Raw genomic sequence first — 18,363 nt, forward strand, 5'->3', positions numbered from 1 at the left:
ACACCATGAAAGTCCAATATGATCTCGTCTATATTAGAGCGCTAATATGCTATTTACCACTTAAACCGTTGGATCCTCTGACAACAACACTGAAGCCTTGAAGCCATGATTATTTTTCCAGTGACTGAGCTTCAATCTCTCTGTGCGGAGCCTCACTGAGACACATTACGTCTCCCCGTGTATGAATCAGCCCCTCTTCAGTCCTCCACTCCAACACAACGCTGACCTCTCACTGTTTGTAAACTGACTGGAGCAGGTATTTCAATATTAAGCCACATTAACTGTTACTAACATTCATAAGAAAACAATTCAAAGCCTGGTAACTGCAGCGGTACTTCAATAACGTAGGCCTGCACACCTGTAGTTCAAATGAACTACATGTGTTGTGTGAACCAATGAACAGTAACGCTTTGTAAAACATCATCAGTTATAGTGACAGGCACACCTTGAGGCAACTATCATCTCAAAAATACAAGCCCCGAGCTCACAATCTGTCGCACTATCAGTCTCTCAGTGCTGCAACACAGCTGATTTCTCTCCGATTTAGTGCTCCATCGCCCAAAATTAGCACATTTATAGGAGTTATTTGAAGTAAGGCACTAAAAAGGTGAACCTTATGACTTCATGCAGCTTATTTCACATTCCTGCTGCTCATTCCGAGTCCGTTTTCATCCCGTACAACTGCCAAAATCCCTCCAAGGCCGAGGATTAAAGGGTCAGAGACAGACGGGAGTCCCACTAAAAAACTCTCAACACTGAAATAGCTGAGTTGTTGGAAGCTGTCGTCCATCGTCTTCCTTTTTTTAAATTAAAATGTACACAGAGTAACACTTCGGCGGTTTAAACTTCTGCAATTAATTTGACAATGATGCAGTGCATGGAGCGCCGTCACACATGATGGATTGACTACGCTTTGATTCTAGTAACAGTGCAGGAGAGAGAGAGTGAGAGCGACGCTGCGCTGGCTCGCTGTCATTTGTCCTTTGCTTACAAATGCACAGACGAGGAGACGAGACGAGATGACAGGACGTTCGATCGATGACCAACTTAATGTCAAACACTGATTTATCCACACGCCGGCAAAGAGGAAGAGAAGAAGAAGAGGAAGAAGAAGACAGCTTTGTGGATCTGTCCGTCTGTCAATCCAAATGAAATAAGTCACTTTATCTACTTAGAGAAAATGAATGAACAAAACATTCTGATTGATTGTTTTGGTCCTTTTAGATTAATCTAAATGATTTCTCCTGTATATTTCATCTCCTCCATTCCTGTTTATTTCACTGTAACTTTCTATTATTCATTACTGTCTCTTTTTTTGCTGAATATTTTCACACAGCCAGCAAAGATATGTTGAAATGACGAGACAGTGTAACAGTGGAGACTCGAATGACATCAGTGTTGCTAGTATGATGAGCTCCTGACAGCGTTCCACCATAACACACATCATGGGCTGAGGCAAGAGAAAAAAGGGGGGAAGAAATAGGGGGGAAACGAAAAGGGGAGAAAAGTCTGCTGCTGCTATCTGGACAAGGTTGCTCCAGCAAAAGGGAGATCAAGTCAAGATAGCAGCAAACCAGAGACTAACCCAGATGAATAAAGGATGAAGAGGATGATAATCAAAACAATCCTTGGTTGCATCCGATCAAGAAATCCATTTTAATACTGCTGGAGTATAAATTGATTCTTGTGACTTGCAAATTTAATCTGGCAGGCTTTGCTGAGCATTGTGTGTGTGTGTGTGTGTGTGTGTGTGTGTGTGTGTGTGTGTGTGTGTGTGTGTGTGTGTGTGTGTGTGTGTGTGTGTGTGTGTGTGTGTGTGTGTGTGTTTAGCTTGAAAGAAAACAAAATCATGACAGTGCAGACGAAGCCATGAAAAGAGCCTGAGGAGTGAAACGGAACAAAACGGGGCAGAGGAACAGCGAGGAAAAGACAGAACGAATCAGAGCAAAAACCTCCACCGCTGCTCCGCCTGCTCAGCTCTTCCTCAGCTCAGCTCCTCACCATATTTAACCGCCTCTCTGCCTCTCTCTGATCTCAAGAAGGTTGCACTGCTCAGGGCTCTGATATCACATCGCCTCTCTGCTCTCTCCTATCAAAGCCAAGCGGCGGCACCGTTTGTGTTAAAGGTTGGTAGGTGGTCCCGCTCCTTCAGCTTCATGTGTTTTTGTGAATTTGTTTTCCCTGACATGCTTGACAAGAAACAGAGAGGAAGAAGAAAATGGCAAAAAACACCAAATGAGACGACCCGGCGTGAAATAAGTATTTGACAACGCCAGGAGCGTATTATCAAGTTGTCAGGCGCCAACTGTTGAGCCATTGGAGGAGTTTCTCGTCTTTTGTTATGTCTGCCATTTCCCAGCATGCGGCCCACACTAGCATTATGCAAATACAACTAAGTCCCGTCTGCGACTACAATCCATAGACTTGAACCCGCGTGGCCTCATCGTCGTCATCATCTCCTTCTCTCTCTGCCTCTCTCTCTGTGATCCAGCTGCTCATTTGGCAAATGAGCAAAGGAATAAATGAAGTGCGGCGACGGAAGGAAGGGCTTGCTGGGAGAGGGATTGTGGGTAGTGGGAGCCAGATGAGGATTTGGTGCGGAGTTTTAGCAGTTTATTTAAATGAGTGTCTATTTTTTGGCTTAAAACATCATTAGGGCATTAGGCTCTGGGACAGTACTGTCCAATTATGTTTTCAATGGCTGTGGGATTTAATCAACTTGTTTCCTTGGATCTTATTTATTTCTTACTCTACTGGAGAATGGCTAGAGCTGGGAAAAACAGTTGTTGTTTACTTTGAGTGCAAAGGAACAAGCTGTGTATCATCAGGTTGATTCAAAAAGTAAAAGTAAGTCTAAACCCAAGATAGATGCCAAGTAACATGACTGAAGGGCTCACAATTTAACTACAGGATCTCAGCCTGGTTGTGTTTGATGACAGTAATGAGAGCTCTCTTGTTAAAATCTCGAAAGCAGAGTGAGGTCATCGCTTCAGGAAGTAGTGTACATGTGTAAATGAGGCCAAGTTTCAGTTCAACGACTACCAGTTTAAACCTTCAATTTGATTCATATGAAATAGTGTGTTAGATAAAATTGCGTAACCCTGCTGGTCACTGAGGGGCTCCTTGCTGCGCTACAGAGCAAAGAGCAAAGAGCTGAATGCCAAATACCTTCAAACATGGCCGGAAGCCAGAAGCTGTTTGATTTCAACTGCAGATAGCGAGTGAATCTTTGCGCCTACGTTTCCTCAACTCTGACACCCGGTCAGCTGCTAAGGGTCGGTGAGGGTCACTTTACTCTAATGACTGATAAGACAAGTTCCTATCATTCCTGAAAGAGCAAGATATTTTCAATTTTAGAGAAGAAGAGTAGTGCTGAATCCCAAAAAAATGAAAAAATTTAATTAACAGCAATTATAAACATACCGTACATCCACACACACACACACACACACACACACACACACACACACACACACACACACACACACACACACACACACACACACACACACACACACGTGTCCTTTTCTGAACTTGCCCCTTGGTTACTCAGGTCTGGCCTGGTTTGTTCCCATGACAACAAAACCCAACACGAGAGCCATCAGCGACTGCTCTGACTATCAAGACGGACCAGTGAGAGCAATGATCTCATCAAAAAAAGAAATCTGATGTGCACTTCACTGCTTTATTTCTTGTCTTTCCTAACAGATCATCATCATCATTCTGCTTTTATAGCTGCTGATCAGAGTGAAATAAAATAGAAACCATCACAAAAACAAGCTTTTACTCCTAAACTGACTAACTTATTTGTGCAAATTGGCAAAACCCTGGAGCGAAACGACCTCATTCCTTTGTCAGGAAACTTCAGTGAGGAAAAGAAACAAGTCCTTTGCTGGAGTCTGACCCGGTGAGCGTCCACTCGAAGGACAACCTGATGACACTGCCACCTGCAATCAAAACCACCTGACTTCCTAACCTGCACTCTCTGCTGCGTGATAGGCCTCTGGGCAGAGATAACACACAGCAGCCTCTCACAGCAGATGGCTCCGGTGGAAGCAGAGGCTTCCACGGTAATGCAGCACAACACTGAACTTGAATGAATGGAGACGTGCACTTTGGGATACCGATTTACACACACACACACACACACACACACACAGCAGGGAAGCACTCACATCTGCTTCTGTAAAAAATGCACATCGCAGCGCAATGGATGATTCTGCCACATCCACTGAGCTGAATTCAAAGGGGTATTACTCTTTTGTGACTGAACTAATCCGATTGTGACTATATGAAAGAGGAGTGAGATGTGTGTGTGTATGCGTGTGTGTGTTGAATGTATATAAAAGGCCTAACCCTTGAGATCTTTGCCTGAACTTTCAGTATGGGTATCCCAATTCAAATGTAGTTCAGTGCAAATGCAGCCTCGGAAACGACACAAAAACACAATATGCATCCAATAAGATTCAAAGCACAGCTGAACCAGACTCCAGCCGTCTTATTCTGGGGTCCAGATCCCACTCTGTGTGATGGACAACTTACTTCTGGCAAAAAAAGAAGCCAGTTCCAGTCCACTCGCTGCTTTGGGCTCTACAGCAGCAGCCCTGCAGTCAGATACTGTGCCACAAATGAGCGAGATGTCAGATTGGATTACAGGGCTTCTGTGTAAATGCTTGGTTAGGTTATAGCCCATTCTCTCCCCCTTCCTCCGCCTCCTCCTCATCTCTCATTTCCCCAGTGCAGTGCTGGCTGTGCACACTGGAAGTATTTGCTCTTACTAGACCCCTTTACATTAGAATGGCCTCAGACACAATAGACTGACAAGATGTACTGTACACACCTGCATCTCACATGGGAAGATGAATCCCACAATTCCTGGCAAATCTAGCAGGAAAGTGGATTTAAAAGCTGCAAAAATAAAGCTCGAAGGCTCTCAACACAATTCCTAAACCCTTTTCTATAGGCTGAGCTGGTTCATATGGAGGAGCGTTGCAGAGAGGCAGAGGGACGCTACCACGGCGGGTGTAAAAGACGCTGTTAGTGCGTGGAAATGCACAATAAAGGGAGGTGGATGCGGCACATGCGATCATTTTTCAGGCGTATTCAGAGTAGAAGAAGAGCAAGAGGTTGCACGACGAACGCACGGAGGCTGGATGGAAACAAAGGGAAGCGTGGATGTTGAATGAAAGTATGCGTCCCTGAGAGCGGATGCCTACCTTGATGTTGATGCTCCACACTTCTCTCCATGCGTCCCCTTGGCCGGAGCATCACTGAAGCAATTCGCATCAGCCGAGCAAAAGAAAAAGGAAAAATCAAAAATCTAAATCGGCGATAATTCACGTCCGATCCGGCACAAACGTTGCGGTAATTTGTGAGTAAAAACGCCGAAAGCCAGACGCTCTCAGCTGAGGAGAACTATATCCCTTTCGCTTTCTCAGCAGACAGACATCAGCCCGTTGTCCTGCTCTGTAGCTCGCAGTAGTGCAGCATTACGCTCGCCAAATGGCTATCGTGACCCGTAACGTTGTTGTGCCGAGTGCTGAAACGCGATCCTCTCGGTTCTCATCTCGTTTTTTTGTGTTTTGATGTGGACGGGATGAAGCAGAGGAAGGGAGAGGGAGAGAGGGAGAGGGAGAGGATGCTCCCAGGCTGAGGCAGGCAGCAGGTTCTTGCGCTCTGCTGCCTACGGAAGCCCGGATGGTACACAAATGTTTTTTTTTTTTTATTTATTCTGCTCAGCTGTTACAATGAGGTCTGGTAAAAGAAAGATGCAAACCCACATTCTGACTTAATTAAGTGAGTTCGGAATGTCAAAAAGCCTTCATTTCACATCCTACAAGGTTTTATATTCACGTTTTGATGTTTTAGTGGTCTTGTATTTACATTTTATTTACGTTTGCTGTGATTTTCATATGGCTGCCCCCGAGTTTAGCCCATTAGTGCCTTAATTGCTCATTTGTCGTTGTTGACAAACACATTTCCGTGGATCAATCCTTTGTGTGGTAGATATAAATTAGGAATTACAACATTGTCATTGGTAAATTGATAGATATTTAGTTCCAGTCATTACAATGTTTGTATTTCTTAACTGAACCTGAACTGTTTCCTGATAAAGTTACCAATTTAAGCCTATATTTAATTGCATCAGAACATATTCATGACGTAGTTGGAGTTGTTGTCCACAGCTCTTTACATGTAAACACACAGCAACCAATTTGGTGGTGTTTTTCTTTCAATAATTGCAAAGATGTCGCTGTACCTTGAAACGGCTCAGCGGGATTCCCAGCTGCTACCTTCATTATGATATTTTCTACACGAACGGGGAGCAGCAACACCTGTCAACACATTTATATACTGAATAGTTAAAGGAGGTGTGTGTGTACATCAGATGTTCCCACAGCTGAGTTTTCAGTGTCAAAGGTCTCCCTCAGTTTAAGAAGGAACAAAGATATTGTGGTTTCCAGCTCCCTCTAGTGGATAAAGGCAATCACAGCAGGCACACGGTAAATATCTTGATTGGAACATTTTATTTTTTAAGGAACATGATGAAGCCAGAGGGAAGATCAGTTTTTGTTATTATACACAATCACCATCACATCAACAATTTATACACACAGTACCAACTACAGTCACTGAAGCCCGGGGTTGAGTACAGAGCCAGGTTTACCCAAAAAGGATCTCACCCGAGTTTAAATTAGGGTTTAATTGTAAAACCTTTACATCGACTCAAGATTCATTTCCAGTGAAGACACCTTTTGAAAATATACTCAAGACAATCCCAAGGATACACTGCCAGAAACGTGACGCTATGTACTGTATATTCTCTTTCATAGAACTTTACAAGAGGGGGGGGTTAAAGGGGGAAAAACTACATAGATTTGGAGACAATTCACGATCAGCCATGGTCTGTCATCTGAAAAACATGAGCTGGCATGGTGAATGAGGAACAAAAAGTGTAAACACGTCGTCACACGGTAAGACTACATGTTGCATGTATGTGTGTCGCAACTTATGCTACTGTCAGCAAAATGTCCGGATGGTTCAGAGACTAAGTCACAACATTACTGATGACCGCTTTGAGATAAAGACTCCACTGGATGTTTTCAATTTCTGTCACACATTTAGATTTTAAGGAATGTTAGAAATTAATGTAAGAAGACAAGGACGGAACACACAGAAGTTCAAAACAAAATAAGTCAGAATGTTCAACGAGTGAAGAACCCTTTAACGGTTTTGAGTATCAGACCACCTGGGATTAAGTAAGATCCTGTAAATCTTACTGGGCAGGTGTGAAGGAGGGGTTCTTAAGTTTAAAATATAAGGTTTATCTACAGAAATAATGGTGCCTTTACAGAAAATATGATTTGGTCTTTCTAGGTATTTGCGAGCAGATTTCCTAAAACAGTGGGGAGCGATTTATCGAGGCCTTTATCCAGAATGTGTCGAATTAAAACCATCCACAACTGAACTCGGAACATTGGGGGGGGCGAGGGGGGAGACTGAAATAGAGCGGGTCCAAGGGAGGTCTGGTTGGCAGCTATGATCCGAGGTGCTAATGGGCTTAGAATGGAGATGATCTCAGCGCCATAAAGTTTATTGGCAGCGGAGCTCTGAGCCGTATTTTAGAATGAAAGGGATAATAAGAATATTTTAAGTGGAGGTTGGGCGGGGCACTTGATGGATTTGTCAGCTGAGCCAACTCTGTCCGTCCGTCTGCGTGTCTGTCTGTCTGTCTGTCTGTCTCCCGTGCGACATCACCGGTGCTTCCAGATCAGTCCTCACATTTGGGAAAACTACTCTACATCACCGCTCATCTGACGAATACTGTGTTTGAGCCACTGTGCGGATAAGGACCACTTAACTTCTTCAAAAAGCAATGACAAACGCATAAAAACACAAACAAGTGAACTCTGACAGACCAGGCTACAGTACGTACAAAGGTAAACACCCTCATGCTTCACGGGAAAGAATCGACAAAAAAGGAATCATCACCATGTATTCTGCATATACACACGCACGCACGCACGCACACACACACACACACGAGAAGTTTCAAATACTCTAGTGTGATCTTTTAACTCGTCATTTACAAAGAGCGGTCAGAGGAATGATTTGCTGCACCGAGCGACGACCCAAAACGTCACAACTTCCATTAACGTTTGTGTTATTGTGATCGTTTGATACTGCAGCTGCTTTCTGCTGCAGAACACACCGGTGACTCTTACACTCTTAACACTCTTCAGCAAATGATAGTTAAAAACAATCCCAGGCCAAAAAAACAGACATTTAAATAATTTATGCTGTATTTACACAATAATCCATTTTTTCCAGCAGTGTCTCTCTTATCTTCTCCAGCTTGTAGATGAATCTTCTAGTCTCCCATCTTTACTTTCGATGTCTAAAAAGGAGAAGGGGAGGAAAGATACAGAATTATAAATGCAGGCAGGTGAGATTTGTGTTTAAGAAGCATTGGGATAAAGACAAAAAACTATAAACCCAACGTCCGGCCCGACTCGTTCACCTGCAGGATGGCTACGATGACGCCGAACAGGCCGATGGCGCTGCCGAAGATCTCCACGATGAGGATCTTCACGAACAGGCTGGCGTTCTGGGCGTCTGCCAGCGCGGCGCCGCTGCCCACGATGCCCACACAGATGCCGCAGAAGAGGTTGGAGAAGCCCACGGTCAGGCCGGCTCCGAACATGGAGTAACCTATCGAGACAGGAAGCGTATGAGTCATATTTGTGTTAGGCAGGACACACAAACACACACCGCACTGCCAGGGTTTTCACACACACAGAGAGTGGATGATGTTCTAGAGTTCATTTTCAACATCTTTTTATGCCTTTTTTGATACATACACCTTACTAAATCTATCCTAATATTTAATCTATAAATACGACACACACAGCGGTTTAAGAGCACGAGCTCAACCGTCGCTTCGAATGTTCTCAAAGTTGTAATTGCGGTGAAGTTTATATCAGCCTTGGCGTGCGTTTACGATTCGTCTTTACTGTGCGTTTCCACTCACCGGCCTGGTAGTTCCTCGCGCCGATGCTCTCCGGGGTTGTTCCTTTGAAGTTCTACAAGAGATCCCTCGTTATTTTTAAAGACTCAATTGTATAAAATGACATTAAACTTCTTTGTGATCCATATGATGCGAAGCTTACGGCCGGTCCTGTGAGGCGTCGTTAAGAGAGAGAGAGAGAAAAAAAAAAGAGGCACGTTTGCTCACCTCAGCCAAGTTGCTGATGACGATAGCCATGATGATTCCATAGATGGCTACGGCTTCACAGAAGATGATGCTGGAGAGATGAAGGAGGTGGGAGAGAGAGAAAGGGATTGACTATTGAGTTACGGCTGAAAACTGCTGCTAGGGCAAACTGGAATTCTAGTGCCTTCAAATTAGGCGACAGCACGATTCAACAATTTCATTCCTCAGTGATCCTACCTGACCAAGTTCTTGGTTTTGATTCTCGGAGCCTTGACGCCGCCGCCAATAATGCTCGATCCAGTGATGTAGATTCCCCTGCAAAACAAAAACAAGATCATTCATCGTTGGCGTATACAAGGACAAACATCTAACGCACCTAAACGTGCTGTTAAAGAACCAGAGGTGACCTGGGGTTGATCACTTCATCACTTGCTGTTGAGTGCAACACTGGAGGTTGATAGGAGATTCATTTGGTCACACTGGCAGAAAAGTGTAAAAGTTGAAACTAAATGAGATGGAATGGAGCGGAACGAAAAGCAGCCGAGGTTTCAAAATGAAGCATTAGAGGGCAGGAGATGTTGTCCAGCTACACGGCGTTAAGGTGTTTGGATACTCTACGCAGATGCCACAGGTTAAAGTCCAGCATAAGGGGAATTACAAGAGAATAATAGAGAATGGAGAGTAAACTATGTTCCAATTGTGTTTAATTGTAGGATTTTCCACCACCACTATTACAAATAATGTTCTTTCCAGAGTGTTGAAAGAAAAGAGGAAATGATTCTACGACGCCATCTGCACTCCAGCGAAAAGGGCTTAAGTGGGAAATGAGAAAACTGGAGGCTGTCAAAGGACCGTAGCATTAATAAATGAAAAGAAAAGAAAAATACAAAGAATATCTGAGGAGCACAAAGTGGTTCTGTGCCTCTGTCCCTTGAAATACCTCAAGAGCTCGACAGCAGTCAGACTTTGCCTCAAAAGGGGGCATAGAGCGGACGTGATGTCACCGTGATGTCAGCGTTGTCATGTCAAAAGGACACCAAGCCTATCGTAAGTATGACATCATTTTTTACCTGCTCAGATGACATCACTTTGTAAGTTCGATGGCATCATTCTCGTCTATTTAAGTAGCTTTGGCCTCTGACGCTGTTGTAAAGCGGCCCAGTTTGACATTGGACTTGGTCATTTTGCGAAGATGGCAGCAGCATCGGATGAAGACCCACCGGGCGGCAAAAACGGTGGAAGCCAGGACCTGTTTGAGTTAAAGAAGTGGAACGCAGTGGCGCTGTGGTCCTGGAACATCGTGGCGGACCACTGCGCCATCTGCCGGAACCACATCATGGATCTGTGCATTCAGTGTCAGGCCAGCCAGATCTCCATCACCTCTGACGACTGCACCATCGCCGTGGGCGTCTGCAATCACACTTTCCACTTCCACTGCATCTCCCGCTGGCTGAAGACCAGGGGGGTCTGCCCTCTGGACAACACGGAGTGGGACTTTCAGAAGTATGGACACTAGCTGGAAGGTTGCGGACCCGCTCTTCACTGCTCTCCTGCTTGTAAACCCTACTTTTAACTTATTCGACAGAGTTGTTGTGATGTTGTTCGTACTAAAATAGACGTGAATATCTGTCAAAACAGAAGTGAAACATCTTTTAATCCTTCTGCTTCAATCTGGTGCAGCAGAAGATAATAAAGTGTTTCCTTCCCTCCCCAACAAGTTTCCTCGAGTCACAATAACTATTGATCCACTTGTTCTTAAAAGATATGAAGCCGGCTGCAGGACAGATCGATCGATGGCTGGATTTTGTGTCTTTTCAGAAAACGTACCAAACCTTACTGAAAAGATGACAGGGCGGTAATGTAGCGTGTGAAATGGTTGTTTGGTAGTTTGGTAGTTTGACAGACGAGATCAAATGTGCAGCCTTAACACGTCAAACACAGTATTGTCAGATGTCTGCGTCTCTGCGTCCTGGTCCTGCACTCACCAGGCGGCGCCCACCACCGACAGAGAGATGGCCAGACCAATGCCCAGATTGGCCCACATGAAAGGGGAAGTCTCCGTCAGGAACCTGCCAGCAAACACAAACTCATCAACACACACCGCAAACTCATGCTTGTACTCCTAGACTGACAGATTCAATCAGAAATAACCACAACATCCTTTTCAATTCGATGAACTAGATTATAATTGGTTAACAGCAAAACACAAACGGGAGTTGGTGATTGGTTGCATCCAAACACTTAATTAGATTGACTTTTAACTCAGAAATGTTGAATCAGCCCACATAAAGCAACTTGAAAGCTCTGCTGGGTGATGTGGAAGGACGCAACCAAAGTATTATGGTTATATTACACAGTTAAATATTATAGACATAATATAGTACATTCTGACACTGTGGGCCGTCAGAGGGGATTACATCATAGTGCTGAAGATGGCAACTGGCAGTTTCATTGCTGTTTTTGGCTTCTGACAGACAATCACAACAACATCTGTTTAGGAGATTGAAGGAAAGTGACTACGGCCAATATTCGAATGCCATCAAGTCCAAATGATGGTTTACATTCTTGTTTAGGTGCAGTTAACAGTAGGTTTGTGTTGGGACTACTTACCATGCCACATCGAAGCGGAAACCAAGGTCAAAAATGGTATAACAGATACCTGCAGACACAAAACATCATAGGGAACATTATGCTTGCTTCAATGCCTTGTGCTGCACATCTGTACTCTCTTTCTGGGGTTTTGCTGTCAGTTAAAGTATATATAATCTAAACTATCCATCCAATCTGACAATAACATGGGTGAGAACATGGAAAATGCTAATCTGAATACATTCTGGCATTCATGTTCGACTCTAATTTGTTTATCTGTGGCATGGAAACATATTAATCCATGCATCCTATTCCTGGACATTCCTGAAACAGCTTGTTCCATACAGTCAGAGGCACACACAAAACACACTCACACACTGAAGTTATAGCCTGTGTGTGACATCTCACCCTCACGTGAGACCTGCAACATGTTCCTGTTCCTGACCATTAAACCCAGTCTACACGCACACATACACTAAGAAAACAGTTCATTAACACATTGCAGCTCTTACAAAACCGATCCCACCATGATGAGGTTCACATTAGAATACACAAGTCTGAGATGAGCTCAGATGCTGACTAGGAAACCTAAGGCTAACGTTAGCTTCGCGACCATTTCGAGATCGAACGATATATGTCTAGGATATACTCATGAACATTTCATTAACTGCACAAGTGTGTCATTGGAGTTTCGCTTGGCTAAAACTGAGCTTTACATTCCGAGTCGTGATGAAATGTTAGCAACAAGAAGGAATCAGCCGCAGCTACGCTACACCCAGGAATTAGCCAGATCCCACAACAGTGTCAGCTGTCAAACACAGAAATGCCGAACGCCACAAGAACGAGCTGAAGAACGAACAACTACGGATGCACACACACGGAATAAATTATGTTTTATTGACGTACTGCATTTGATATAGTTCTGACCGAATTTCCAGGGTAAATTTCACCTTACCGACGATTAATATGGTGCTCCAGAAGGCCAAAGTGACCCCCGTGTAAAGGATAGCGTGTCCGTTCATCATCCACTCCAACAGCATCTATCCAGTGGGGTTTGTGTGGATACGAGTGGGATATTTAAGGCTCAAATATTAAATTTGACGCCGTTAAAAATCCCCAAACTCGAAATAAATGTAAGCAATGTCGAAGGAGGAGGAAAGCCGAAGCGGACAGAAAGGGGAAGATGGTCTGTGTCAGCTGATCCTGCTTGACTAGCATGTGACCGAAGACTTGAGGGCTGCTACCGGTTACGTGTATTTATTTCTTTGTCTTTTTGTTTAAACTAGTAAGAGGCAACGACGTTTTACCCAAAAGGCACACTTATTATTTAGGTACTGCAAACGAATTATTTGGATTTAGATTTTTGCAGGATCAAATAATATGTTAAAAGGTGTTATTATGGCCTACGCGTAAATACAGGAACCGAATGCGGCCCTGAACGCAGCATTCTTCTGAGCGCGTCGTTGCAGTTCTCGTTATGGACGCTAGGTGCCACCCTTGCAGTTGTTCAAAATTAAAAAGCCTTTGATAAACAGCACCTTGTATCATTTGTAGGCATCAGGACCTAAGGACCTCCAGAAAGAGGTGAAGAAAGCATTAATCGATCGAACCAAACCTATGTTACAGGTAAAAACTCTACTGATGAGAATTTTTGCAATTGAGAGATGACAATAATAGCCGCAAATACTTCATGAGATTTTACAGCAGTAACCAGGTCTCGCCACTAAGCGGTGCTCTAAGACTACTTTCACGTTCCCCTTGACTTCATGGCTTCTGCGGAAACTGGGATTCCAAATTAAAAGAAAAGTGGTGAAAAAAGTAGAAAGTATTTTCCAGTTGTGGCACACAGCAAGTAAAATGTCACCCTAACCCCTTATTAACCACGTATAAACCACATTGGTTTGATATGTTTAAGATGCTTCAAACATGATCAGTGCATCAGATACACATCAAAGCAGGCCTTGTCATCTCTACACAGTTTATTATCTGTATTTTATCAACAATATAAAAAATGTATTAGCATACAGACCTCCTTTAATCTATTTTCCTTTGTTCCATAATAGTTAGACGTTGAATGTTTGAAGATTGGTTCTTCAAATAAGCAACTATAAACAGTATATCCAGCATCATCATCAATGCATAATTCATCAAAGCTTCAACCAGAGTTTTGTCATGAATAAGGTAATCATGAACTCAGGACCCAGGTTTCTGTTTCTCATGATCAGAATTCCTCTGCATTAATGATGAATTCAAATATTTTGCATTCAAATTGTACGATGCATTAGCCCTGACCCTATGTAGTAATGTGTTTAACAGAAAAAAGATCAGTCAGACAGATATGAACACCACCTTTAATGTCCGCTGGGTCAATGTTTCCAATAAGAAAATACTGCAGTATCTTCTCTCAGGCTATTAAAGTGACCCCGTCACTAAATAATGTCTGATGTCAATGGGGATGTAATCTCCTGGACAAATTACCTTCCCGAAACTAATAAAATACACACACACACACACACACACACACACACACACACACACACACACACACACACACACACACACACACACAACACACACACACACACACACACTGCTGACCGGGTAAAAATAAAGCTTTTCTTTGGGATTAATCTGTGTCTTTCGCAAATGCTTGTATTTACACTTTGAGTCAGAGTCATTGGACAGAAGACAAAGACACCGTAGCTCTGGCTGCATTTGTATCGAAGACAAGCTCACTGTAAGCTTTCCCTTCGCAGAGCAACATGTGGTAGTGACTAATCTGCTGTGTGGCTATCACATGTACACACCAAAATAAAAAGATTACGGATAATTTATATCAATACAGTCTGTTTGTGAAAGCCATTTGTGAAAAAATTCTGAATTTATTCTCTTCCCTTTCAGGCACTAAATGTGTATGATTACGTTATGCTATTGAAAATGTGGTGTTGATTTAAACACTGAGATAACAGAAAACACTATGTACTGTATGTGTGTACATTTATCTGTGCATGCATGTTAGTTGGCGAGGTGTATATGTATATGTATGAATATGTTTTGCTTTGCTCAGAGATGGAACTTGGTTTATAAAACATTGAGAACCACCGCTTTAGATTGTTTACTAATTACTCAAATGCTACCATGACATCCCTTCTTCATGAAAAGAAGTGGGGATATGGTGGTTCAGGGGAAATTATACTGGATGTGTCCAAAATGTGAACTTACCTGATGAAACTCTGGTCCAAACACACATAACACACTGCCTTGAAATGAGAAACTGAACACCACACACTGCTGAGTGATTTGGCTCTTGTTTATTTGTAAAGTGAACCGACTGAAGCACCCTAAGGCATCCAAAATGCGAATTACTTTGAATTCACACGATGTCATCATGCAGACGTTCTGTGCCCGCTGGACCAACGGACGATTAACCACAACATAGAAACAGAATATTGCTTTTGTTTTAGAAGTGACCCTATCGACATCAGTGTAATGAATGCAGCTTAAAACACATCCTTTTACTTTATTGTCCTAAACGATCAGCACTTATTCAAGGCACAGGTCCCCATATCAATAGTGCCAAGGCCTTTGTCTCTGTGAATGTTCGTGCATATAGTCCATAAAGTACCTCAAAGCAGTGAAGATATTACTGATTTTGCTGCTTGAATGCATGTCATGTAGTTATCACGATTATGAATAAACAGAGTAATCTAAACATGGAAAAAAGAAACGTATATGAGATAGGGTATATATAATGTACAGTGTAATGTAATAATATAAGCACTCTTAGAGCTTTTCTCCGCAGCTTTAATGATATGAGACGTGGTTTTATTTCTGTTTGCCTCAGTGTTTTCAGATCCTGTTATTAAGAAAAAGTTGCTACAGTTCTATTAAAAGTGAAGAACATATGAAGTGAAGTACAATTAAAGTTAGGTATTTTAAATGTGCACTACGCTACTTTGTCACTTATTTGTACTAGGCTATTTTCACCCCCTGCAGTACACTGTGTACTGAATCTGTACTGAATGATTCATGAAAGATTAGATCAAACACATTACAGAGAAAGCACGCCGTATGCACACATAATGCCTATTTCGCCCCTTAACCCTACTTGGTTCTCATAAAGCCTCACCTGCCTCACACGTACACACACAGACACACACACATTCAAATGTTCCATCTTCCCAATGCCAAGGGTTAATGAAAAATGACAAGATAGAGCAGACAAAGAGCACAATGTTCTCTTTTGATCTATCATGCTCATTATGAATATCCAGCAGTGTGTCTTCATGCACACGAGCAGCCTGTTATTTTCTTGGAGACTGTAAATAAACGCTAATCCAGATAAAAACGATTCTAAGAATACAAAGACATAAATGGCATCTGCTTGTGATTTTCATTTTCATGTGTGTTTGGGATGTTGCGATGCACAAAAACATCTGATTGATGTGCTTCCATCCAGATTTCTCTGTGCACATGAAATTACCGACCCGAGTCGTTCGTTGACATCAGGGAGTCCAGTGTTTAATTCTATCTGTGGATTCTACAGATGCTGCCTCCCCCCGCAAAACAATTACAGCTCATGTACTTCCCTAGCACACAAATTAACTATCTTTAGAAAAGTACACGGAATCAAAATCATAAGCGATAATAATCTGAACAACCTTTTAAAAAAACAGCACTTTTGCTCAATCTTCTTTTTTGTTTGTGAGTTAATTTGACAGCCTTGTGCATAACAAGACAAAGAGCAAACAAGGGAACGCATTTGTTACATCTCAGGAAACAGCAGCTCATGTACATTTCTGAAATTACGCTACCCAGCGACCTCATGGGAGCCATTAAACAAAATACACAAATGTGGGGTATTTGTTCAGAGAGGAGAGGGGACATTTGCAGCTTATAGTGGTGTAGACAAACTAATGTTTCACACTGCTGTGGCTTCCTCAGAGTCACAATCGGACACACACACAAACAGCGAACACATGCTGTAAATCATCAACCTAGACCAGGAACAATGAAATGCTTTGAAAAACTGCCACTGCCAACCTCAGAGTTCATCCGTTACAGTTTGCTCACAGATCCAATAGGCCAGCGGAGGCTTGTGTCAACTTTCTTCTGTGTATAAAGACATCGCAGGAAAGAAAAGCTATTGGTATTATCGACTGTAGTCCTGTATTCAACACTGCTGTGCCGTCCAAATTGGTGTCAAAGCTCAAAGATCTTGGTATTGATATCGCCGTCTCCAATTGGCTGAACGATTTCCAAACCAACAGACCTCCACAGTTAGATTGAACACAAGCTATTCATCTTCTGTTGTCCATTAATTTGGACTGGGAGTACGTCAAGGATGCTGCAGTTGTCGATGAATTTGTAGTGTCTCTCTATATTGGTGCATGATACCAGTTACAGTTACTAGATAACAGTTAAAGGGGTTGATGAAGGGAAACAACAAATCTACTTCAAAGGCCGAGCTGCGATTTCTCTGAAGTTTCCTATGCAGATCGTTCATCGTTTTACTTTTACACCAGAGAAAGCAATAAAATATTTTGACAAATACCATTTCTTTGTTTGAATTCATCAATATTGTCATCAGCTTTTCTGTAGTATTTTAGGTTTGCAAATGCATACAGTATAGTGCTTTGTAAACCATTTTAAACAAACAACCTACTGCGTATTAATTACCAAAACAGATCAGGTATTTGTTAGTTTAATCACCCATCATCTGGTTATGGTATAATGGCTTTTATGAAACAGCATTTTAATGAATTACCCACCATGTATAATCTATAAACTTGTTCCAACATCTTGATATAATAATCAACCATGGGCTCCCTTCTGCTTTGTTACTGTTCACTGATCCATCACTCACCTAAGCTGTGTTGTTTTGGAACAGCAGGCAGAAAAAGCTTAATTATATTGATCTGTCTGGGCCGAGCAGCCGAACGTTGGTGTGTCTCTCGGTAATTTCGTTTGGCAGGAATGAGTAACAACGTTTACCTTTGACATCTTTTTTTTATGATGACATTGCTGTCTGTGCAGGCCATTATATATACACATACAGTACATTGTTTATTGTAATTAAAACATGGCACAGTTGCATGTTTGTAGTCTTCTTTTTCTATTGATCATGATTAATATCTGAATCTGAGCTTAATTCTATTTCTTCATAATCCAGCATAACATAAGGCTGTTTTGTGTTTAATTTGAAGATTTGAATCTCGGTTTTGGTGGAAAAATGCATCCAGATCTGCCTCAAAATTGACTTAAGTGAAACGCAGGTGAAAACACAACCTCCTTTAAGGTAATAAAGAAACGTCTGCTGGCTTCAATCTGGGGAACAACACATTAATCACGAGAGAAGAAGCTGCCGGGAACAATCCTTTTCTCTGTTATCTGTTCAGCTGTAGCTGGGTGGGTAGGCTGAGTGAAGCTGGTCATCAATCTTGATTGATTTAACAAAGCTTGATAGGCTGGACCGACAGTCAAAGCTGGCAGTGGTAAATGAGGGACAGAAACACTGTGACCACCATTAACAGCTTCTATTGTCTGGAAACAACAGTTGA

At 42.5% G+C, this 18,363-nt stretch overlaps 1 protein-coding gene and 1 pseudogene across 1 annotated transcript; one reads left to right on the plus strand and one right to left on the minus strand.

Moving 5' to 3' along the window:
• Window positions 1-6,508: 6,508 nt before the first annotated feature.
• atp6v0b (ATPase H+ transporting V0 subunit b) lies at window positions 6,509-13,024 on the minus strand. Its single transcript, XM_076144839.1, has 8 exons — window positions 12,759-13,024; window positions 11,825-11,873; window positions 11,200-11,283; window positions 9,452-9,529; window positions 9,236-9,305; window positions 9,032-9,083; window positions 8,522-8,712; window positions 6,509-8,398 (listed from the first exon to the last, which is right to left on the minus strand). The coding sequence occupies exons 1-8, from the start codon at window positions 12,841-12,843 to the stop codon at window positions 8,372-8,374; spliced, it is 636 nt and encodes a 211-aa protein (XP_076000954.1). The 5' UTR covers window positions 12,844-13,024; the 3' UTR covers window positions 6,509-8,371.
• On the plus strand, window positions 10,407-10,920 carry LOC142994147 (E3 ubiquitin-protein ligase RBX1 pseudogene; annotated as a pseudogene).
• Window positions 13,025-18,363: the final 5,339 nt, after the last annotated feature.

Source organism: Genypterus blacodes, unplaced genomic scaffold (genome assembly GCF_046128005.1).
Source record: "Genypterus blacodes isolate CSIRO-AG114 ecotype Tasmania unplaced genomic scaffold, CSIRO-AGI_Gbla_v1 ptg000029l_1, whole genome shotgun sequence".
NCBI classification, from domain to species: Eukaryota; Metazoa; Chordata; class Actinopteri; order Ophidiiformes; family Ophidiidae; genus Genypterus; species Genypterus blacodes.